Here is a 25,674-nt window from a genome sequence, read left to right on the forward strand (position 1 = left end):
TCATATCAGTACACTAAGGGGTTATACATTTAACTTCAAAAAGGGGGTTGGGGGGGGGGGGGGTATAAAAAAGAAGATGTGGTATGATTGCCAATGAGACAACTATCCACAAAAGACCAAAATGAAACAGACATTAACAACTATAGGTCACCGTACGGCCTTCAACAATGAGCAAAGCACATACCGCATAGTCAGCTATAAAAGGGTGTGGTTTTCTCCTAAAAAAATATTTTGATCCCAAATCTTATGAGAAAAAATTTATTATGGTCAAGCAGATGAATACCGTAAATAGTTTTAATTTAAACAAAAATAAATGGGTGATGGTGTTGAAAAGTAAATAGTTAATATACTCAAAAAAGAACATACCGCCCCCTGTATGAAGCAAAATATTCGGTCAATAAATGTTTTCTTGAATATATTGATATGAATAGTATTTTGGACAATGCTGAAAATAAAAAATGATGATACAGACGTGAATATTTCAATAAAAATAAGACAGGGGGTCATGAGGAAGTTTGCCCATGATTCAATTGCACCTTTACATTAACCAAAAGATACAATTTAATACAAATTTCCATAGACATATTGCGATTGTAAATAATTATTAGTTTCGTTTAAAAAAAAAAGGCACAGTTCAAGATTTTTAATTAATCTATTCAAGGTAATCTAACAATGAATTGTATAAAACGATTATGAAATAACAAAGTAAGATTTGGATCCGAAGAAAAACTATTAAGTTTGGTCTTAGTAATACATAAAATTAACAAACAATTCATTATTGGTAAAAAAAACAAGCTCAAAAGTTTCATTTATATAGACACTTCTATTAATCAGTTACCTTGTTTTCACATTTCATTCTGTGTTAACGAATAGAATCAAGTTTACTTCCAAAATAGTTCTTATATATTTTTTTTACGCTTTCCTCAAGGTAAGATAAACGAACAACATATTTTAAGTATAAACTTGAGAAGCAAGAAGCAGGTTCCTAAATATTAAAATGGTATGACTGGTCAATACTTGCTGTATTATTCATGATCTGGAGTATTAACAGGGCATTTATCTGGTCGAAAATCATCAGATTCCTCTTCATCTAGAAGACCATTAGGAATTTCATTCCATGTTGGTTTTATTTCAATAACTAAAGATCGACCGTCATTTGATAAAGCTCCATGTCGATCGGTCGGTGTATTGACATCAATCACAGATTGTAACACTCGATTGTCTCGCCCAAAATGTGATAATACGGAGTCATTGCCAATTCTTGTGCTTTCCCGACTACTTAACTCCATTTTCGATTTTACCATTTCTAGATATTCTTTGTAAGCATCAGCTGATTTATACTCCTTGTTAAAATATGGAAAAACAGTTCGCAATGTTGAATGCTTCCTGTGAAGACGGGAACCATGAGGTCCCACTGTTTCGTATTTAAGTGGCCTTTCTGTTCGGAGCTCCATAGGATGATTTGAGTTTCGATTATGAAGATCTGTTGGTTGTCTTACAGTTAATAAAAATTCATCATTCCCACTATGAATCTCTTCTAAATGAGATTTTATCTTTTGTACTTTTAAAAATCCTATATCTACTGTTGTTTGAATATTCTTTTGTTTTTCGAGTTTAGAATCTAGCACACAGTGTTCTTGAAACTTTTCTGGCATATGCTCATTATCTTTAAATGTTATCTTTTTCTTAGGGGAAGTCGTTTTAGTTTTGCTAGCACGTGGAACGGCAGTTTTATTCTGACAAGCAATGCTGGGCAACGTGATTGAATGATACCTCAGATCAGGTGAACCACAGTATGTGTTGCGGTATAAAATATCTCTTGCATCAAGTTTTGGACTATTTTTAGATCGCTTCCATCTTAAATCAAGTTCACTTGCACTTCTAGAGCTCATAGCAGATTCGTCATGTGACCGTAGCGATCCATCCGGAAGTAAAAACCTTATGGATCTAATCGTATTGCTTGATCGTTCGGAAAAAACGACGTTACTGTTTTCTTTCTCAAGAGGAATATGTGGTATAGCAGTTTTACGCCCGGGACTCTCAGGCGATGTGGTTCCGGTCGAATGTAATTTTTTGGCGGCTGGTCTGACAACGTCCAAACAACAAGACTGTCCAAAATTAATGTCGGACAGCAATGGTGCACGCACTCCATCGGTAAAATATCTGCTGTGTGATGATTCAATTGCAACTTTCCTATTTCTGTCTTTACTTTGTTTTAATCTGGATTGTGCTCTCTGTCTCTCCAGCATTAATTCCTCATTTCCTAAATAAGCTTTAAATGGAGTGTTTGCCACCTGAGTTGACATTTTTTTGTATTATTTCATATGACAAAACAGACTGGATTCTTCTTCTTCCATTTTTTTGTAAAACATAAACCACAGCTGATTCACGACAAACAAACAAGTTTTAATATTCCATATCTGTTAAATTTTTCAATTTTAAAACTCCACTTTGTCTGTTTTAAAGTCCCTTTTCTTTACACCTGCAATTTAAAATTAAATTCTCGTCATATATGTGTAAAAGCATTGTAAACTAGTTGTATAATTCATAACCAAACCACTTTAATCTGCTAAAGTTATTGTCCCAGCGTAAGCCGTCTTTTCAATGTTTGTAGTTACAAATACAAGGGGATATGAGAAACACAATGCAGAATATTAAATAATTAATAGTTCTTGCACTTTGTAGATGTTTGTCTGACCTTTAGAAATTTACACAACAAGTTCACATCAAGAAGAATCAAAAACGTACGTGAGATGTATATATTATGTATATATTATGTTAAGAAAACAGCCAATCTCTCTCTATTCTTCACATTTTCATACCATAGAATTTGAAATTAAATCTCTTATAAACCTTGCATCAAATACTTTAATACTTCTTTTCATTTAAATTGTTTATAAATGATTAATAAAATATTTGAATTTCCAACATTCGTCCGAGCCAGTGAGAAGGTAGATTTAACAACAAAAGATTGTCTACTATTTTGATATTTAAATAAACACAGATTGACTTTGTCATATTATTTATCTTCACCAAGTCTTATGATATTCACATTATTTCTAAATCTTTAACGACAGGGCGGGTGTGGGAAGTTAAATAGAAAAAATAAATAAATAAACAAATAAATGTAGTGGGGACTGGTTCTTAATTCATTTTGGATATAAAAAAAATGGGTTGGAGGTGGGCTGATTTGACTATAGACAAATTATTGATAGAACAGCTGTTTTCGGCCGTTCCGAAGTTGAATATATATCATTCATTTTTAAGGATGGGTTAATACCAAATGTCGATTCTTCATATCTCAAGTCATTGATATTAAGTATTAAAAATCTTCCATAGCAACAAGAGAGGGTGCCCATCCGATGAATTTATCCCAGTCAAATATTAAACTTAAATGTTTTAAGCTTTAGAATTGACATTATCAAAGCAACTGCAATTCAAACGATGATATTTCTGTCATTCATTTTCAACAGAAGAAATGACAGAAATATTCCAGTAATCTCCGAACAACCGTGTACCATTGAAAAACATAAGACGTATTAGTTATCAACGCTCAGAGTATCAACGCAACACATCGTAATGGCGGGTGATGCATGCATAGCCGCAGACGCCTACCCTATCGACGCATCCGGCCTCGTATCATTTTGAGTTCATGCATGTGCTGTTCCCTCAGTTTAAGTTTTTTTATCTTGATTCGTATCCTTTAAATAGATTTATGAGGTGTGAACATTGGTAAACTACAATAACCGTTGTCTCTACTTCATACTTTATAGCGTGAAACATCACTTGAACTTGTTTAATGGAGAATGGATTAAAAAGAGAGTAAAACGCACATTCACGGTGTACAAAATTCAACCTTTATCCATCCCGAAAACCTGCTCAACTACCGACAAAACGACAAATGTGAGATATGCCGAACATTCAAAATTAACCCAAGTTGAGCTCAATAATGAAGAAAGTTTTATTTTTACAATATTTTAGGGCAAATTTTGTGATAAAACTTATATATATTTATGTTTAATTAAGCCAAAACATATTTTATTTTACTTGAAAATAGTCTGAGAGGAACACAAGTACTTAGAGATAAAATTTTGCGTTATGACCCAAAATCTGAACCCTAAATGTTGGGTCATGACCTACTAGAGTTTATCATCGGATGGCAACTACTGTTTATACTTACTAATAACATATTGTAATGCCTACAAAATCTTTTAATCAATATTAAAGTGGATATATGTATTTTACATTTATGGTTAAATTCCTGATGACTGTTATTTAAATAAATAAATTACGCGCGACTAGTTTGTTTACACTAACTTTCTTGTTATCAAAGTATCACAATTCATTTGGTAGACTGAGCTAGCACGTTGAGCTTTGCAAGATAAATTTTAACTCTTTGCATCAGTAGCAAGTTGATTCTCTTTACTTTGAAACCACTCGAAATTTTTCACCTTTGCTTTTCTGTACGCAGGAATAGGATACATCTATATGCAATACCGTGACGTAATATTCTAGTTAAAATACCCTTCATATCTAAATTTAAACAGATATATCTTAACCCTTACCAATAAATATTAATTGATTAAAAGATTTTAAAAAGAGCGATTAAATATCGTAAATATGGATTGAAATAATACTTATGTACATGAACTACAGTACTGCAGATTAATGAAGTATGTTTGATCTTTAATCTATATACACGAATTGGTTGATCTTTTAATCTTGTAATACCCCTATCCTCACACCAACTCCCTCCAACCGCTACATCCCTCCTAGAAACATAAATAAATTTATACTTGCATCGCACAATAATACCTGCGCTTAGCTTATTCACGGACTGTCGGTGGTAAACGCAGCCGCTTATAAACGTTTTTACGGTGGTACCTAACACTAGGGGACGACCATTTGATATTCTGGGGGGTGCCAGGAGGATTTTGAAAATAGATAACTTGGCCTTGATAATCACAAAAATAAATGGTTTGTTCTGTGGTAGTTTGAAAATAATTTACCTGACTTGCAATGTCTTGAAAATAAATAACTCAGTAGGTCTAATCGAAAGTATGAGATGGCACCAGATTCTTCATAAATTCATCTTTTTCCCCAAAAAAATCGGGAAACTCTTCCCAATTTTTTTAATAATAAAAGTATAAATATTATTTAAATATACTTGAAATGTCTGAAAATTGGTTTCATTTATCTTGAGGTATATATTGTCTCAGAAACCTTACCTCACTTTTATTTTATTACAGGGCCGTAACTACATTGAGGCAAATGCCTCATGTAGGAAATTTAAAAACCAAATGCTTGTCTCCATATCAAATTGTGTTCACAGCGAGTGCCTTGCAAGAAGCAAGTTCTGTTTTCCCTCAGACGTAGCCCTGATTTTTCGGGATCAATGTTTCTTATTTATTTGTCTTTTGTTCATTGATTGCCCTTCTGTATTCTGTTAGTGTTGCATTCCTTTTGTAATCTAGTAATTTTGTTATGAACTTGATCATGAGTTTAAAAAAACAGCAGCCACAGACTTAACTATGTGAATTACATTTTTGCTTTATCATGCACATTGGTCTTTTGATGTTGTCCCTAGAAACTTAAGTCTTATACTGAATTTATACATTGTGCTTTGAGACCAAAATATTGTCAAAAAATGATTAAAACAAAACTTGCATTTTCAGATTATAAAAGGGTCTTCGGAACACCCAGAAAGCATGATTTTGCATCATTTGTTCTATCTATAGCTTCTTGGGCCTGCAGTGGCTCCAAAACCCTTCAAAAAAAATTTTGCCTCGCTCCGCTCGGCAAAATATGTTTGCCAATACTTTTAAAAGAGGCTAGTTACAACGAAACTTTAATAATATGTATGTATGCAATGCATGTATATGCAGTTGGGAATATAAAGAGATTCCTTTCTGCAGAGGATTATGATTAATTCTGATTAAATGGTACATAATGACTTTACTATACATGTATTAGTTATAAGAAACAAATCATTTAAAAATTGTATGTTTTCGAATATCATAAATATAGTTGTGAAAATGAATAATCAGTCCCTTGCTTTAATGAAAATGAAAAATCTTGTTTCAATAGTGCAGAAAATGAATAATCTGTCCTCTTAGTTTACGAAAATAAATAACCGATCAAAAACAAATCCTCCCCCCCCCCCCCCTACCAGAATATCAAATGGTCGTCCCCTTACATGTAGATAACGCTGTAAAATTAGCTTAACGTTTTAATCACGTTTTATTGTTAAGGAAATATTAAGCTTCTCAATGATCAAAACTAGTGTTTTCAAACTGCTATTCTTAATCCTCTGATTATAGATATAGCATGTAGATTATGCCTCAATAATCATTAGAGGGGTTACGGAGGACTTAAATGCCTAACGCGTGAAAATTCAGAAATAGCCAATTTTGAATAATGAAATGGATATTTTGAATTATCGTTCTTCCCTCCGCATATATCACCCTGCTCTGTTGCTCCGTAATTTTCGTATCAAGACTTCAAAACGAGACCAGGCATTATCAGCGACGTCACGATATGAGAGGAGAAGTTATCAGCGACGTCACAATGCGACAGGAGACGTTATCAAGCTTGCTTTTGTCAAGCGTAAAATTGTCTTAGGCAGTAGGACAACCGGAAGCGCCTGAGTAAGGATTTCGCCGCTCAGTGATACGGTTCACTAGACGACGTTGTCAACACGTAATGGCCGCCATTATTTGACGTTGGATTTGGCATTCCATGTTGAAAAGTTGCATTAATGACATTCTTGGATGCTTAATCTTTATGCTGAATAACACAAAAGGTAATGGTTTATACCATATATTTTAGTTAATTACTTTCAAATAAGTCGGATCCAAAGAAATGATTTAAACAAATTATTAAACGGCAAAAATAAAATCAAACATGAAAATTGAAATCCAATATATCATCATTTCCTTATAATATACTACTAGTATTGAATCAACTATATACTGGTGAATTACATTCGGATTTCGGTCTAAGGTATCCGCACTTGTCTCCGGAAATATTATACCCACACAAGTTGTCAACATCCGTTTTTAAACTTGTCAAGGTGTTCTTCACGATCTCCATGGAAAATATTCACGCTTTCACTTTTTGCTCAGATAATAGAACATTGTAAATCTCTAACTGAAAATACGGACCAAAATGAATCAAATTCGAAAGCACGTATGATCACGTTTCATGCCGATTGCAAGTTCTCGAAAAAGGGGGGTACACATGTAATTTCAATGCCCCATAAATTGCAAAATATAGGCTACTGAGGCACCACGAATTTTGATGAACGTCTCGGGTTCAACTCAAAAGTGGACCCCATAGGCGGATTAAGGGGGGGGGGGGCAGGCTCCCCCTTTTTGGGAAAAAATTTGGTTGCTTATATAGGGAATCACTGAAGCGTGACTGGAGCCCTCTTAGGTCGGTCAGTGGGCCCCCACCTATGAAAATTTCTGGATCCGCCACTAGTCCAAATAATTATGACGTCTGGCAAGGCTATTTTAATTTTTTTCTGGGACGCCTTCCTACGACTTTTACTTATTGAATGTGTTCTTGCTGTTATATGTACGATATATAACAATAACGGCGGTTTATATCTCTGGTGGTTATTTCTTCTTATAGAAATATTAAACAATATTTACAAATAAAGATCATAATTGAAATACGAAAGTTGTAGGAAGGCGTCCCAGAAAAAAATTTAAAATAGCCTTGCCAGACGTCATAATTATTTGGACTAGATCCGCCACTAGACCCACTTATACTGTTGGATGTTTTATACCAGGTATAATATTTAATTTGGAAAAAAAATATTTGTGTCCCTGATTTCATATATATATATTAGCGGCAATAAGTAAAATTAGGCATTGAGCTTAAATCCTAGGCAATAAGCTAACGCCTAGGCATTAAGTTATTGCCTGAAATTTTCAGGCATTAAGCTTATTGCCTGAAATATGATGATGATTATTCATCCTATTGCCGAGCATAATTTTAGGCAATAAGTAAACTCTGGAATTTATGCATATTGGGTGATTTATTCTTGATATAGAGTCGTTTTTTTTATTATATTTCTAATTCTACATTTATAGATATACATTCATTTGTCAGATCTTCAAATTTAGTAAGTTTATTTAGTAATTTTAGCAGTTGAAAAACAGAATTAACTCATACTTTTTTCATGTTTGTGTGGTATTACTAAGTATCAAAAAGTAATTGTATCCAATTGATAAAGAGGAGTTTGAACTGGTCAAAAGTAGACCAAATTAAGATATGATTTTTTTTATCACATCATTTTCCATTTTTTTATTGGATAAGTAAATTGCCTTATTCAACTGTCCGCAATTTGTGATAAAAAAATGATTTTTTAACACAAATTTCTATCAAGTTTTTATATTTCTAAATTATTATTTGATGCATTTTAATATAAATAACATATTTTATTAGGTAATTTATTTCTGGTCTCTAATGCCACATCTTCTTTTTTTATATTTAGGATGACACTGGGCCCTGTACTTTTACATCGTTAAAATCGGTGATATTCGATTTTCTTCTTCTGCTCATTTTCAAACGTATGCTATTTGCAGTAATAAATAAAATAGTTGAAGTACTCATTATTTATATGAGATGCATGAGATTTTCCTTTAAACTTTTAAGTATGAAACCGTGACGCTTCGAAATCAGGTCCCTCAAAGCATAAAACGATTTTACCGATTATTTATTTAATTTTAACTATTTACAAATATTTTGTTCAATTCTATTTTTTTTTACTTATTTTCATGATTTTTGTTTCAAAGTTTAGATCTACAATTATAATATAAAAATTATTTATAACCTTTCATATAAAACTTATAATTATTTTCTAATGATTAATCGGTTTATGAATTAAAGTTGTTGGTTGAATTAACAGAATACTGTGCGATAAATGTGGTAAATATTTTCTAATAATTAATCGGTTGATGAATTAAAGTTTTTGGTTGAATTTGATACAATATTTCTTTTTTTTTTATTTGCTATTTTCTTTTACGCCAATACTAAGGACACCCCAGCTAATATAATCCTCAGATAGCTTCGATGTGCAGCATGCTAAGAAATGTCGTAAGTCGATCCTAACTATATCATATTTTCTGTCTTAAGAATATCTTATAGGACTAACCTTAGGACAGTGTCGATAAACAGGCCACAGTTATGTTAGTATGTAACAAATGTATTTTAATTTAAATGAATAAATGTCTTTTATTTACTCGCATTTACATTTTAGGCATTAAGCTTAATGCCTGCACACATTTTTCAGGATTTAAGCTTAAATCCTAGGATTTAAGACTAATGCCTAACAACATATAGGCAATAGACTTACTGCCTAGGCGTTAGCTTATTGCCTAGGATTTAAGCTTAATGCCTAATTTTACTTATTGCCGCTAACATATATATATGTCATGTACATATGTACACCAAAATGTAGAATTCATAAAAATTAAATCTTTCCTAAACATAAAATACAAAAGGAAAGCGATTACAGGCACAGGCTCCTCTTTCCCATACACAAAAAAAAATAGATAGCCATGCATCCTCTAAATTCATATCTCATATTTTAAAAGAAATTTACACATTGAAATTAACCACTGAATCACCCACCCATTTCAGAGCTTATACATGTACATGTATCTCATGACCAGGAAATATTACAAATTTGATATGCCTGTACAGATTCTTTATATCCCTTATGTTATATTATTCCAATAGGCTATAGTCATATATATTTATACAACTAATCATGCTAATTATCATGCTACTTAGAAATGATAATCCATTGACAATATTAATTTCTTTCAAAAAATGTACTTCAAATTGATTGATATCATAATATTATCAAAATAATGGTGTTATGACAGTGGTGGTTCATGGATTCAAATTAAAACAAGGTTGTGAGTGCCCTGAAAATGTAAAAAAAAAATCAGCTTGCATATATTTATGTACACTGTACACTATTATAATACATGTTTTCTTTGCCTGTAACTTTTATGTATTAAGCAGAAATTTATAATAATAGATATATATAAAATTGCGAATGGAAATGGGTTATGTGTCAAAGAAACAGCAACCAAACAAAGAGCAGACAGCAGTCTACAGCCACCAATGGGTCTTCATTGGATCAAGAAAATATGTTTTTTCTTGGTAATTTATTTGGCTCATTTGTATTCATGTGTTGATAACAACAATGCAATTAATTAAATTTTGCTTTGAATAATTTAGTATAATAGATTTAGTAATTGTATGTACCTTTGCTTTATATTTACAGGATGGAGAAAGATGTTCACTATGAATCAAAAATTCAAAACAGAGGACTTTTATATATCAACAAAAACAATTGCAGTACATGCACATATACATGTATTTAAGGTATGATATACATACAGCAAGAAAACAGTAATCAAATGGAATGTCAAATTATTTTGTTTAAAATAGAAAACAAGATGACTAGAATATATTAACATGATTAGGGTAAGAAATCCAAATGTGTCGTTTCAGGGTAACACCAGTGGGTTATTTTACAATGCGCTATGATTTCAATCTCACAAATATGGAACAAAACATGATAGACGAATATGAATTAACACTATTTTGATAATGAAATAGACTGAAAATATTTTACATTTAACAGTCAGACAAGAAAATTGCCAATGGAATAAATTTGGAATGGAAGTTAAAATTTATAGTTTATAGGTCCAAGAATCATACACAGACTTTAAGACCAAATGGTATACTTTTAATAGTTTAAAGATTTTATGCTACATGTATTATCTATACTGTATAATTTCAAGATAGTTTCATTTGGATTTAAACCCTAATTTCAAGAATGAAGGGTTCAGTACTTTAAAATTCATTAATAAAGATTTAAAACAATATAAGGGAATTAACTCTTACATGATGTGCATCATATCCATGAGAATATCAGAAGTGTTTAAATAAACTTAAACATTTTTCAGATACATGTAAGAGAATGACTTAAGCAGACCATACATGTGTATTTGGGTCAATGATGCCCATAACAATGAAATATAATATATTAAAATTATCATTTATCATTTATCATTACTTTTCAATTGAATCAACACATTTAATTTAATAACAAATTTATTTTTTTCATTTTCAGTACACTGTCAGCATGGTCAGAAGAAGAATTTTACTGGAGGATTAAAATTTTGATACCTGGAATCAGCAATGAATATGAAAATGAAAATGAGATATATTCATGTACAGAATGGTAACCGAAGTGGCTCAATTGTTTATTAGCAGACATTTTTTTTGAACTTATGCAGGATTGAATAAATGAAACTTAAGCTGACTATGGGCTCAATGTGTAGTAAAAAGAGGATTTTGAAATATATGCAAGATTCATCAACATTAAAATGTGAACAAGTGAAATATCACCTTATTTAGTAAAAAAAAAAAAAAGCAGATTATTGACTCAGTTGTTTTCATGAAAAAAAATTTCAAAGCAATATATCACTGTTGTATAATTAATAAGATTCCTCATTTTTGTTGAACCTGCAACTTTTGTTGCAGAAAGCTCTACAAAGAGATAGTGATCTGGCCACTATGGAAGTGGGGTTAGGTAACTACTCAAAAGACTTATATTTTAAAGGGTTGAAGACCTGGATGCTTCATCCTTGGTATATAGATGCCTCATGTTAAGAAGTTTCTCTCAGGCACATGTCCAATGTCCTTGACCTCATATTCATGGTTCAGTGACTTCTTGTAAAGAAAGTTAAGATTTTTTGTAATGTTAAATTCTCTCTCATTATAAGTAATAGGATAACTATATTTGGAATGTCATACATTTGTACCTGGCAAGGTCCTCATGCCCGTCAGACAGTTTTCACTTGTCCTCTTTTCATGGATCAGTGAACAAGGTTAAGTTTTGGTGGTCAAGTCCATATCTCAGATACAACATGTATAAGCAATAGGTCTAGGATAGTTGGTGTATTGAAGGACTGTAAGGTGTAAATGTCCAACTCGCAGGTGTCATCTGACCTTGACCTTATTTTCATGGTTCAGTGGTTATACATGTACATGTAGTTAAGTTTTTGTGTTTTGGTCTGTTTTTATTATACTGTATACAATAGGTCTACTGTATTTGGTATATGGAACGATTGTAAGGTGTTCATGTCTAGCTGGCAGGTGTCATCTAACCTTGACCTCATTTTGATGGTTCAGTGGTAAAAGTTAAGTTTTTGATTTTTGGCCTTTTTTTCTAATACTATATGCAATTGGTCAACTAATGTATATTTGGTGTATGGAAATATTTTATGATCTATATGTCATTCACACAGGTTTTATTTGAACTTGACCTCATTTTTACAGTTCATTGTCCAATGTTAAGTTTTTTTTTTGTTTTGGTCTGTTTTCTTAAACTATGAGCAATAGGTCAACTATATTTGTTGTATGGAAGATTTGTTTTCTGTACACGACTGCCTGTAACAGTTCATCTGACCTTTATCTCATTTTCATGGTTCATTGGTCAATGTTTAGTTTACTTGTTTAATGTTAAGTTTGTGTGACAGTTGTAATAAAGCTTTATATTTAGGACCATCAACATAATATCAATGATAAGTTAGTAAAGAAAAAGCGAGACATTTCAGCGTGTGCACTCTTGTATTGTATACTTCTGAAAAACGAATATATCATCCCTCTGGACTGAAGTGTTTCCCTTTTATTTTGCATGCGTGTAATTTAAAGAAATCTCACTTTTACCTTTTGGCTAATTCAAGTTTTACCATTCCAAAATTATTTGACTATTTTCATGGTAAATAAGACTTTTACCTTTTACCCATATGTTGTTAAACTCTATTTTCAAGAATTGAATCACAAGGATGAATTTGATCAAATAAGCTCACTTTTGGATACTTATCACATATCACATACTTAAATTGTCTATTAAATTGAAAATGGAAATGGGCAAGGTATTAAAGAGACAACCCTATCAAAGAGCAGAAAACATGTCTGACAGAGCAGAAACAATAGTGTGCTTAGATTGATTTTTTCACTTTTGCCCTATTATTGAGATTTAGCGAAAGAATTTTAATTGTTTTATCCCTATCAATTTAGGGAGAGGGGAATCAGTATTCAACACTGCATTACTACATGTATATATCCTACCACCAGTTACAAATGTATGATATAAACAACCATGCTTTGAACATAGCCCCTGTGACTGAAAGGGGAAAAGAGATGCACAACATATAAAACATATTCCATATGGCTAGCTACATTATATCATTTAAAATACTTCATTGATTTTTTTAAAGTGGAACAGTTTTTTGTAATAAGTTATTTTACTATAGGTACTACAGTTCCCTTTCAGTTTGCCTGCTTAAGGCTTGATTACAGTTCTAATATGAAAATCAGAAGTTTGAGTATGATTGCCAATGAGACAACTCCTCACCAGATACTAAATGACTTAATATATATTATAGATCTCTGACAGCCTTCAACATTTATTATAGCAGAACCAATAACGTATAGTAAGCTACATGTATATAAAAGACCCCTAAATAACATGACACAAAACTACCTGAAAAGGAATATTCTGTGACTGTGTGCAAAAGTGAAATATGTTTAATTAAAAATAAAAGCATATGATGCAATGGATGCAGATTAATAAATAGTCAATCCAGAAAAAAATCCTACTATAGATCTCCAATGTTATAGTTTATGTGGTTTATCAAAAAAAGTTGGCAACAAACTTTTACATACTTCATTCAAATAATTTACATTAAACAAAATAACAAAAAAAAAAAGATGAACATATAGGCCTACTGTTGAATGGATATAAAGGTAAAGCACCTAGGACAAATACTAGTACAAACACACCAGGATTCTCTTTGAATTCCCACCACCTAGAATAGCAAATGGTCGCCCCCTTTCCCCCTATGCATAGATACATGTATATTACTATATATATATGTAATACTAATATAGTAATCATAAATAATCATTTTCCTAAGGAACTGCAGATTTGAAATATGTAAAGTCATGAAGAGGTTGAACCTTCACTGCAAATCAGAAATTGAGAACCATAAGTCCTAAAAATTACGCATGCCTTTGATAAAATTAAAAGAGCAAGCCCCCCCCCCCCTTTTTGACAAAAAAAGAAACAAAACACATAACGATAACTGTATTAATGAATGAAAGGAAAATTATGAAAGAAATCGATATGACCAAACAGATAAGTTGTTCATTTCAAAAACTCAGCGGCCGGTAACAATATGCACGAAATGAATCTTTTCTCAACTTTATTAAAGTACGATGATCTACGATGTCAACAAGTCAATCTCATGATGTTGATGCAGGCCTTAAACTGTTAGTTTACCAAGTAAAGCCTGGTTTGATATAACGTTGATATGGTTTCAACATACTGCCTGACTTTCCTGACATTAAGATAAACAAAATTTATACAAAGTCTACAAAGAAGAAAAGATTCCAACTTTTACTGACATTTTACGTTGACATTTTCGGCGCCGGAAATTGACAACGTTTATCTATGTATTGACACAACATCGGATGGGGCCGATTCCGGCATATTCTGTTAAAAAAATCAGTAGCACTTAAAATTTAATGATGTCTTAAAATATATTCATTTTGTTTCAATGATATTTAGTTAATAATTAATTTAGAGAGATGAATAGCTATCGTGTACTTCAGAAACAAGGGGAAAGGAGGACCACGCCCCCATAGTGGGGACATACAAAATAAAGATGACCGTTCTCCATTTCTACTCGATAGAAGTGCCTAATTTTTTTATAACATCTGTATTATGTACCAAAGATTATAAAATGCAAGTATAAAAAAAATCGAGGCGGAGATTTTTTAGAATCAGCTAATAATTATAGCAGACCAATAAACGTAATAGACAAATAGGCGAAAATGGCGCCTTCTTCAATTTCGAAAAAAAGGCTATAATTTTACAATTTATTGACACATATTGATATTTTTATAGGGGTTACATATATAAGGATTCAGCTTTTCTTGATAGTTGAATGAATATTTACTTTAAAAACAGAATCTTTCCCAATTTCTAATTCTACCGGCCATGCTAGGAAAAAGTTATAAAAAATTGAGACCCCTACTTTAAAATGGGTACAATTTTTTGCCCTACTTTGGACACCCCTTTTCTTTACGGATTTCGATGTGAAAAACTAGCAAAATTACGATGTAAAAAATTCGAGGTAATTGAAGGATAGGCTTTTTTTTGTACCCCTTTTTAATATCGCTATTTAATTCTATAGTGCAGAAAATCGAAATCCGAAATTCTATGTTCAGATGTGAAAAAATAAGATTTTCTTTAATTTTTTTGTTCAAACATGAAAATAATAAGTAAACTCATATATTTTTCTTTTATAAATGTGCTTACAATCAACAGCATTTACCGCCGGTACTTTGCTGTAAACGAATGAATATTTTGTACAAAAGCGCGCCATTTTTCAGCTGACGTCGGCCGACGCAAAAAAGTCCAATTTTCGGCGTAGGACTACTGAGCGCCACCGAATCACATTTTGGCCAAAAAGGCACATCCGGTTGTCCTACTGAGGGAGAACAAACGACCAGTAATAGAACGATAAAAGGATAATCGGGTTTTCTTCGTATAGATATCGTAAAATATCAGCCGCTCGACACAATGTGAAACTTTTTAGCTCGTTCGCCCACGCTCACTCGCCAAAAAGGTTCACATTGTGGCTCGCGGCTGATATTTTGCGATATCAATGTGTAGAAAACCCGATAATCTATACTAATTGAATGGAATGCTGCGACCCTCCAGCTTCTAATTACAGATATACCTTATACGAAAGTTCATTCATAGGGGCTGACGGGTCTCAGACGTCCATTCCATTATTTAAAATAAGCTATTTCTTCATGTTCACCCGTATTTCGACATTTAGGTTCTCTGTTACTCCTCTAATAGGCGTTGCGGAACATATGGACTGTATTATTTTTGTTCCTCTAGTGATAAGCTTTCGAATGACGTTTAAGGTATACCTGTAGCTATAGGGTCGCAGCAGTCCATTCCATTATTCAAATAGCCATTTCATTATTCAGAATTGGCTATTTTTTAATTTTCACGCGTATTTTGCCTTTTAGGTCCTCTGTAACCCCTCTTATGGTCATATCCATATTCAGAGGATGAAAGAATAGCTAAGGTCAAGTGAAAATAATAAGAAAAAGCAAAGTTTATTACTTACATTTTGATATATGTTTTGGTATTCAGGTCATCCGTACATACAAGGAATTTCTGTTAATAAAAGTTAGAGAAACTCACTAGTTGATACTTTTTTTTCATATCATTTTAAATATTTGTTGAATAACACCACAACGACGAATTAAAAATTCAAAAGTACGGATATAGTGTCTCAGTAAAAAACAATGCTTTTCTATTTCATTATTCACTTTTCAACTTGAATACTGAAACATAAACTATTTCCTTATTCATCACTAAACGTTGAATAGTGAATAATGAATTATTTCTTTATTCATTATTGAATTTTTAATACTTCAGCGCGGTATTTACATACATTTAAATAAAACAATATCGATGAATTAGAAAAGAGATGTTCAATTCCATCTCATTCCTTTTACATACATTGTAACTAGAAAAATAAAGCAATAAATGCAGCATATATAATGGTATTCAGTAATAATGTTGCTATTGCATTGTTAGGTGCTTTTTAATTAAATCACAATTGTCAACTAGATGCTTCAACAGTATAAATATTTACAGAAGGAAATGCAGTATGGGTTTATCTAAAGAATCATTTATAAGAGAATATTAACTCTAATTGTGTCGTCTCGGGTTGATCGTTTTTCGATTCTTTACAACAGCAATGAATTCTATGCTTTAGTATTGAACGGTAGGACATAAACGAGAATTTGCAGCGTGATAGTACTATAAAGAGTAGAGTTGGTCTTATATTATTGACTTCCGAACGCATCATCACCTGACTTCCGAACGATGATGCATCACCATTGTCGTCACAACAGTAGTTAAGACTATAAATAATTGTATTTCTGACCAAATATTTTACTTTTAAATAATCACCTATTAGTATAATATTTTAGAATAATTTGTTTGCGTAATGTAACGTGATAGTATTGAACATAGTAGAAAAAAATAGTTCTTTAGCAGTTAATGATAAAATGCATATGTGTACAGAAACTTCTAGGTTCTGATTGTATACTCAACCATCAAGTTAAATTGAACATTAATTTTGAATAAAAGAACATGACTTAAATAGCCAATTAATATATAAAAAAAATAGTCAGTTAAGGATTGAATCCTTCACAACTGTACACATTTATTATTATAAAACATTACTAAAAAAAAAAGACTGTCTATCTACTTACCCTTTTTCAAAAGGAATAAATCATTTAGATATACTTTTATTTTGACCTACTATATGTTTCGATCAGTAAATAGTCAGGGTTAGATATAATTTGAATGAAACACGCACACGACATTTTCGACCATATCATAATCACGCAAGAATATTTATTCAAAACAAATTATATTGCACTTTCGATCTGAATAGATAAAAACACTTTCTATTTTGACATAGAAGATTGGTAATTTGTAATTAAAGAAAAATCACGCATGCAAAGACAGTAATGATTAGAAGTGATATCGTGTGACAAAATGGTATATGACTATTTATAGGGATTTACAAATAAACCAAATGCGAACCGGGGTGTAGTGGTTAGTGCATCGGACTACTAACACAAAGGTTCCTGGTTCGATTCCCATTTGGGATGAAAATTTCAGGGACTTAATTTTCGGCTCTCCCTTGACACCATTTGCGAGTATGGTCTTGAGGAAACGATGATAGTCCGTCGGAAGGGGACGATAAATGGCTGACCCGTGTTAAGAGAGAGCCATATCTCTTGCACTTTAAAAACACCCTTGTAGATTTCGAAAAAGAGCAGGCTAATGCCGCTACAAGGCAGCACTTGCACCCGCAAAGTAAAAAGGGATTAATATAAGTTGAAAAACTTGTTTCCCAATCCACTTTATATAAATATGTTTAAACTACCAAATGCGAATAAGCAGCTATAGGGAGTGAGCTCCTCCACTCCCCTATATGTTAAATAAGTGGATTTGTTTAGTGCATTTGTCTTAGTTAGGACTTCCGCTGTCATATCGAGGCTTTCAGTATTCAGTTCTAGTACAAGTCTGAGCAGAATTGTTTGTTGATGGTGGTATAATCATTACCATAGAGTTGGTCGAACAAACCATAACCTATGAAAGTTGTATATGTCAGATTTTTTTTTTGATAATCAAGTATTAGAAAGATATTTACAAATGAAATTACATACCTCTAAGGAGTAGATACATATGATTTCCGAGTTGCAAGATATATGCCTCTTTTGTTATTTCATGTATTTTTCTATACTTGTTTGGTTTATTTCCAATTTCAATAGTAAACATAACTGTCGTCTTTTCAATAAAACATTTATATTTTCCGTCTCGGCTTACACTTTATGTGAAAACGTGTGTCTACTTCAAACTAAGAAGATATAAAGACGGGAATTTAAAAGTTTTGATGAAATGATATTGAGAATGGAAAGACTAACTGAAATGATTTTCTCTTAATTTTATTTTTTATTTTTGACAGTTAATGAGAGCTTTTTATGGCTATTTTCAATTACATTAAAAGTTTTAAACGATACATGTTTAATACTTACAAACATTAAATGCATCGCTTCAATCCGAAAAACACAAACAAGTCCTTTGATAAACATATATATATTGGATAAAATGTCCTGTTTGTTTCCTTATAAAATACATTATATTGCATGCAACAATTCGATCTCCGATCCAAATCTCGAAACATTATATTGAAGTTTATCATTTGCGTGATAGTTCAGTAATTAAAGTATCTCTAAATGCATTACCGAACAAGTCAATACACATTTGGTTTAATTATAATGATCTAATGACAAGTAAAATGTCATTAACAATCTATTAATATCGAAATACACTCACAATACTTTCCTTCAGCTAAAATGAAATCAATTCGTGTGAAAAATGTATTTAGACAAGTTTTAGTGATCATTAAAGGTTTTTATGGCCAAAATCAACCGATTTAGATTTCGTTATATTTGGTAGAATATGAAAACACAACATGGTTGGTTGTACACGAAAATTACTATATTGAGTGTTAAAATGTTATTTATGTATTTAAATCTTCAATTAATATATAGACACAGAATTATCAATTCATTCTGCACAATTCTGATAAGTGTTTTTCAATGGATCTCGCAGAGTGGTTTATATAGCGAAACAGGAAAGTAAGAAATAATCTTTTTATTGGCATCTAAACTGCAATAGAACTGACAATTTATTTTCAATAAATGTAAAACATCAAAACATCAATTATGTTAAGGAAGCTCGCTTGTCATGTTTTGGAATTTTGGTCAGATTTTCGGAATCCTCTGGTTTTATCCATTTGAATGCCTAAACAAATTTGACCGGTGACCCCCATTTTTCTTTTTATAATTCTTTTATATGTATAATGATAAGCTGTCTGTTAAAGTTTTATAAAATTTTAATTATTTTTTAATAGTTTTTGAGGACTTAAACTTGTCAATGATAAAGGTATGAAAAGTCAAGAGTGAACATTTTCCCGTCAAAATTTTAATGGCTAATATCTCGAAAACAAGCACGGTGACCTATATATTTTTGGGGCTCTTTTGATTTCTTTATTAATCACCTATCAATATATGCTTGTGTTTTGAAAAGTTAATTTTTTTGAAACTGAGAAGCCAATTCCCTTTTAAAAGTAATTTTATTGTTCAAATTAAACATGAACGTACGTATTCATAATCCACTAACACTCACTGTACATTGTATTGATGATTAATCTCCAGTGGAAAATGCTATAGGTGTATACATGTTGATGCCGCTGATAAATCTTCCAGTGGCAAATGCTATAGGTGTATACATGTTGATGCCGCTGATTAATCTTCCAGTAGCAAATGCTATAGGTGACTGTATACATGTTGATGCCGCTGATTAATCTTCCAGTGGCAAATGCTATAGATGTATACATGTTGATGCCGCTGATTAATCGTCCAGTGGCAAATGCTATAGGTGTATACATGTTGATGCCGCTAATATCCATACAAATATAAAATAAAACCTTGCGTTTTAAACAAATTGACCAGATGACTTAACCAGATTTGTTACGCACTGGTTCACTATTAACGGTCTGCATTAAGATATGTGGCCCTACATCGCCACATTTAGGAGATAACTGTATTGTATTTTAAGCTCCGACGGCATCAATAGGGGATTTGATGGTCGCAAATTAATTTTACTGGCGACGCGTTAGCGGAGACAGTAAACGGGTATTTGCGACCATCAAATCCAAAATTCATGCCGTCGGAGCTTAAAATACAATATTGTTATCTCCATTCTAATGAAACTGACAGAAAACAACGTTAAAACATGTAAAATCTGTTATATGCCGTCTACGCTTGCGCGTACGTTCCATAGCATCAATTGTCAATTGATGCCATGTAAGAAAGTGACGTTATCCAATCAAAATTAACGTTACAGACGTTGTTGCATAAGAATATTACATTTATTGCTCTTTGTTCTTTCCCGTAATGCTTCGAGCATTTTAGAAACATAACCCAATTTTAAGTCGTCCCTTTGATTAAACGTTTATAAAACCTCAAGAGCTAGCTTGTCTCAACATTTTGGAAAGCGTAGCCTTATGATGCATTGATTTTCACACGACGGGTGCCGTATATGGGGTAGGATCTGCTTACCCTTCCGGGGCACTGCAGTATTTTACTGGGTTTCGTGTTGCATAATCTGTGGATGTCTATATTGTATATTTGTATACTTTTGTTTTAACTTTTTGTCAGTATTTTTTTGTTATAGTATTGTCAGTTTGTTTTCGAGTTATGAGTTTTAATATCCCTTTGATATTTTTTCGCCTCTTTATATCTGTTTACAAAACTTTAATTTGTTTGAAATATTAAGGATATTCTACCCTCCTTCAATGCATTCTAAATATATCACAATATAATAAAGCATATTATACTAATAGTTACATAGTTACGTGTATTGATGTTAAACATAAATGGGACCTCAGATAGTAATATAATATTTCAATTTTCCTTTACAGACAAAATGAGTTACCTCTCTTTCTTCTGAATTTTCATTCGACACAATCATGACAATTGTAGGATGTATACATTTTTTTCGATATGTATTCGTCAGTCATGATAATTTTCATAGCATGCTACTCGCTCGAGATGGAAAATTATCGCTAGAAACTAAGCATGCACGTGGCGTTGCTAACGAAATGACGTGAAATTGACAACGTCGTCATAGGTAAAATAGCGATAAAAAGATTGTCATTGTTCATCTCAACTCGATTGTCTTTCCCGCTTTCGCCGTCCCAGCTCAAGTGAGGAAATCAATCTCGTTGAGATGATCACCGATAATCTATAAATATCAGTATGTATGGTAGCATTATGTTTCTGTGTGTAAGAGAGAGCTGTTCCCCTTTTGTCAGTAATTTGTATTTTTGTTTGTAACGTCATCTTTGTCTGAATAAAATGTATAAAAGGAAGCAGATGTGTTTTTATCTGTCCGTCTATAATCGCCTTCATCCTCTCTTCCAGAGCTATTCTCCTAGTCTGTAATATGGTGGAGACCCTAAACGATCGATTGATAAGGAAGTATACATTTTTTTTAGTTTTATTTTTTTTGGATTTTGGACATTTTTACTTGTAAGTCGACCGACAGTTCACGATATTATCTGACATGCCGCTATTATGCTAGCGCGGAACACTTTTAATTATTTTTAAATTTATAGCTGAAAGTTTATTTTAGTATTTATTACTATTGCACCAAAGTTAAAATGGATTTTTGGATAAGGGGGATCTCGGGTATAAATCAATTTTTATTAAAATAAGATTTCGCTATATTTTTCTATAAATGAACTTTATCTTATACTTGATAGAAAAATGAAAATAAAAAATGGGGTCACCGTTCATTTACGCTCACAATCTGCCTCCGAAAGAAGCATATACTTTTGTTAATGTCCTTTTTTTCTGTTGAACTAATAGGAGAAACAGAGGTAATATCGAAATAAAAAAAGAAGTAAATTACAGAAATCGCTTAAATTTTACAATTATTTAGTTTACAGCTTATTCGAAAACAACAATAAAAAAAATATAGGTCACCGATGAGTTTAAAAAGATATTTCGATTATAATGCCAAATAATGGCATTTTTGCACCAAAGGGAAATAATTTGGAGCTTTTTCAAAGATAATTTTTATCTACATTTTAAAATTAACCTGGAGTCAACACAAATTGATTTTTTTTGGAATGTTTTTTGTACAATATGATAACGTAACAACTGCTTACGATAATAAATAAAATTTGTAGTGAAAAATAAATGTTTAATTTTTTTCTGAAAATTTTATACCCGCAAGCCTCCTTATTTGATTTCCGTAACATTTGTATCCTGTTTATATATATATATATATATATATATATGATATTTTCATTTGACATTATTCAATTCGTATCGGTGATAACTGTATCGGATTCGCCATGCATTCTAAAGTTCCGATTTCATCATAAGAACCATTTTTACTGTACAACAATCTTTTTTCCCTAATCTGTAAGAATAGGACGTGATATTATTGTTTAAATAATGCATTGTAGTACAGAATATTCTCTCTTCTTAGAAACTCTAAATCAAAATTTGACATACATTGAATGCAGTGAAACTAAAGAAGACATTATGTGCTAGATGATGGAAAAAAAGTCTTGACATAACATTGAGTTTCAACATGTCATAAGTATGGAAGGGAATATCCGCCAAAATTATACAATTATTAATTTGTGAAATACAATTTCTTTATTCGTAACATGCAATTTCTTAATTTGTAAAATGTAATTTCTTTTGTAACATGTATTTTTCCATAAAAAAAATCGTAAAATATTGGTAGAAGATTCTTTAATTTTCCCGTACATTTCCCCATGCTCATAACAGCAAGATCAGGTTGTTCCGACAATGACAACATTTGGGTCAATCAGTGTAAAATCTTCATAAAAAACAACTCGAGTTGGTCTATTCTAAGGCTAAAGTCGAATTTTCAGAAGGGAGATAACTCAACAATTCTTGATAAACTATTTTGATAAACTGTGTTATACTTCTTATTTACGAACTATTCAGATGGATACAAAGTGGTTCCAGGGTTAAACTTCCGTACAGTGCTAGTCAAGTTTAGCATTTCATTTAATGGCAGCTAAGGGTAAAACAAACATTTTTTTTTTCTCAAGGCCAAAAACAAATTATTTTATCCAAAAATTGGAACTTTTTCTCCAAAAATATCAATAGCCCCCCCCCCCCCCCCCCCCAAAAAAAAAAAAAAAAAAAACCGCCCCAACACAACCACCACCAGAAAATCAGATGGTTGTTGGCTGCCTAAGTTTAAATTTAAAAAAAAGAAAGAAAAATCAGTAACACTATATAGTATTCGATCAACAGCGTTAAGTAATTGTTAAAAGACGGCCAATTTAACATGTTTAAGTATTATTTTCTTTAACAAAAAGAACCATGATCAACCATGCTTTAAAAAATAAAAGGAAATCTATTTCTGACCTTAATGGCAATTTAAAAACAGACAAAAGAAAAAATCCAAATTGGCGCCAAATTATTTTTTCCGCGAAATTAACGCAATTTCAGAATGGCGGGTTTTAATATCATTCCCATTGTTGTCTTAAGAAAGTAGCAACAATGGTCGTTTCTAAGGGCTTGCTTTCCGACTGAGTAGAGCAACCGGATGTGCCTTTTTGGCCAAAATGAATAAGGGAACTCCCCGTTGCACATCCAATGACATCAATGATTTTCGTGTACGTCAACTGAAACAAATTGCTTGTATTTTAGATTTACTCACGCTGTCCCAACTGTAACCTTTTTTTTTTGCCGTGAACCTTGTGGCCTAACTGGCCTCCTTTGCAAGCCGCAGGGTGAAGTCAAAAATGCCAACGAGTTTTACGTTACGTTTTAATTAGCCATACGTCATAAAGCCAGTTTCCGGGAATTGTTACATGGCCGGAATGCGTATTTCATATTCCAACTACCTGAATTTGGTTTTTGCCACAAGATATAATAGAAGAACCATAATTTGATATTGACCATGGCCAGAGGGAACTAATAAACCAAAAGTAACTCATCAGTATTCAAGATGCAAATCAAACATAAGTATTAAGACCGTCTTTTCAAGGGAGAGGACATGACAACATGGTTAATGAAATTCTGTATACGTTAAATGATAATTCTAATGCAATTATGTTGTAACAATTGTTCTGATTGGATGACAGCAAGCGTAAAATTCTCTATCTCCTTGTCTGTAACTAAGGAAGCCGACATTTTGAATTTTGCAATGTATTGACGTGTTATTTCTACAATAATAAACACAAAACTCACTTGTTGCGCCTAAAAATCTTCCTTTTATCAAATTTTATTACATTCTGAAGCGGCACAGAAGCCAGAAAACGCACGGTGTTTATGTTTGACGCCGGAAGCATACCTATGACGTCACCTAGTGTAGGGACTAAAGAAGATAACATCTTTTCGCGGAATTTTCTTTAATGAAGGTTTTACACTGAAATAATGATTGAAATTTAATTATGAACTTGTTTTGCATTAGAATAGAGATAACTGTATTGTATTTGAAGCTTTGCGGACGTCCATCGGTAGTTTTACTGTCGCAAATACCCGTTTACCTGTCTCCGCTCCGCGTCGCCAGGTAAACTAAATTTGCGACAGTAAAACTACCGATGGACGTCCTTAAAGCTTCAAATACAATACAGTTATCTCTTAAACACAAAGATGATGTCCTGTAAAAGTTGTTGTTTTGTTTATGGGTGTTATTTCTTTTTCTTCTTCGTATAAATTACACTAAACAACCGATATACAAATAACTCTTTTTATTGATAGTCTTTTGAAAATAACTATTCTGAATTTTATGTTTTTCACTAGTATATATGAATGCATCGACACATTTTTTTTTCAGAATGTGTGTTCCCTCTGCAACAATACTAAATGCAAATTGAGGTACATGAAGTTTAAAAGTGGCGGTGGTACAAGAGTGGAAAAAAAAAACAGATCTCAACTGACAATAATTAAACAAACCAGACAAATTTATTGTATAATTTACTTACAACAAAAACAAGGCCTAATAATCATTTTGAATATCCTGGCTTGAATAAAAATGAATAAAATCTGCCCCACATAATATTAATAAATAAATATTTGTGTGAATAATCGAAGGAAAAAAATCCCTCCGCATTAAATTTTTCGTCGTCCTCTTAGTGTCATACTACAAATATTATATAAAGAAACAACACTTGTAATCAAATGCATATGGTATTACGGAGTGTCGGTGCCTTTTTGTATATTTGTGACTGGACAGAAAATGACTGTTTTCATATGTATTTAACTTTCATATTTTGTACTAAATGTGCTTTGTGTACTTGCACATGTAATTTAGCTTCCGATTCGTCTATAAATGCCTCTGCAAGTCGGATCACCTTATGAGATATTTTGACCCCTCTACATCTTCTTCTGCCGTTCTTCTTC

The 25,674-nt window shown here is 32.1% G+C and overlaps 2 protein-coding genes and 1 long non-coding RNA gene across 8 annotated transcripts in view; 2 read left to right on the forward strand and 1 right to left on the reverse strand.

Annotated features, from left to right (window-relative positions):
* LOC143047234 (uncharacterized) overlaps positions 1 to 25,674 on the forward strand; it is a 60,297-nt gene that overhangs the window by 20,181 nt on the left and 14,442 nt on the right. The gene's annotated exons all lie outside the window — the stretch shown is intronic.
* Positions 629 to 24,121, reverse strand: LOC143047235 (uncharacterized). 3 transcript variants are annotated; one of them, XM_076220250.1, is made up of 3 exons: positions 23,987 to 24,090; positions 16,248 to 16,297; positions 629 to 2,482 (listed from the first exon to the last, which is right to left on the reverse strand). In XM_076220250.1, exon 3 carries the CDS (start codon positions 2,304 to 2,306, stop codon positions 1,026 to 1,028), a length of 1,281 nt encoding a protein of 426 aa, XP_076076365.1. In that variant the 5' UTR covers positions 2,307 to 2,482; positions 16,248 to 16,297; positions 23,987 to 24,090; the 3' UTR covers positions 629 to 1,025. The 3 variants fall into 3 exon arrangements, with proteins under 3 accessions (XP_076076365.1, XP_076076364.1, XP_076076366.1); XM_076220249.1 differs by lacking the exon at positions 16,248 to 16,297 and having other exon boundaries at positions 23,987 to 24,121; XM_076220251.1 differs by lacking the exons at positions 16,248 to 16,297; positions 23,987 to 24,090 and adding an exon at positions 18,742 to 19,217.
* LOC143047236 (uncharacterized) lies at positions 7,021 to 11,353 on the forward strand. Of its 2 annotated transcripts, none has more exons than XR_012969456.1 (3): positions 7,021 to 7,795; positions 10,307 to 10,407; positions 11,162 to 11,353. It is a non-coding gene; the product is annotated as an uncharacterized LOC143047236 (long non-coding RNA). The 2 variants fall into 2 exon arrangements; XR_012969457.1 differs by having other exon boundaries at positions 7,022 to 7,188.

Source organism: Mytilus galloprovincialis, chromosome 10 (assembly GCF_965363235.1).
Source record: "Mytilus galloprovincialis chromosome 10, xbMytGall1.hap1.1, whole genome shotgun sequence".
NCBI lineage: Eukaryota > Metazoa > Mollusca > Bivalvia > Mytilida > Mytilidae > Mytilus > Mytilus galloprovincialis.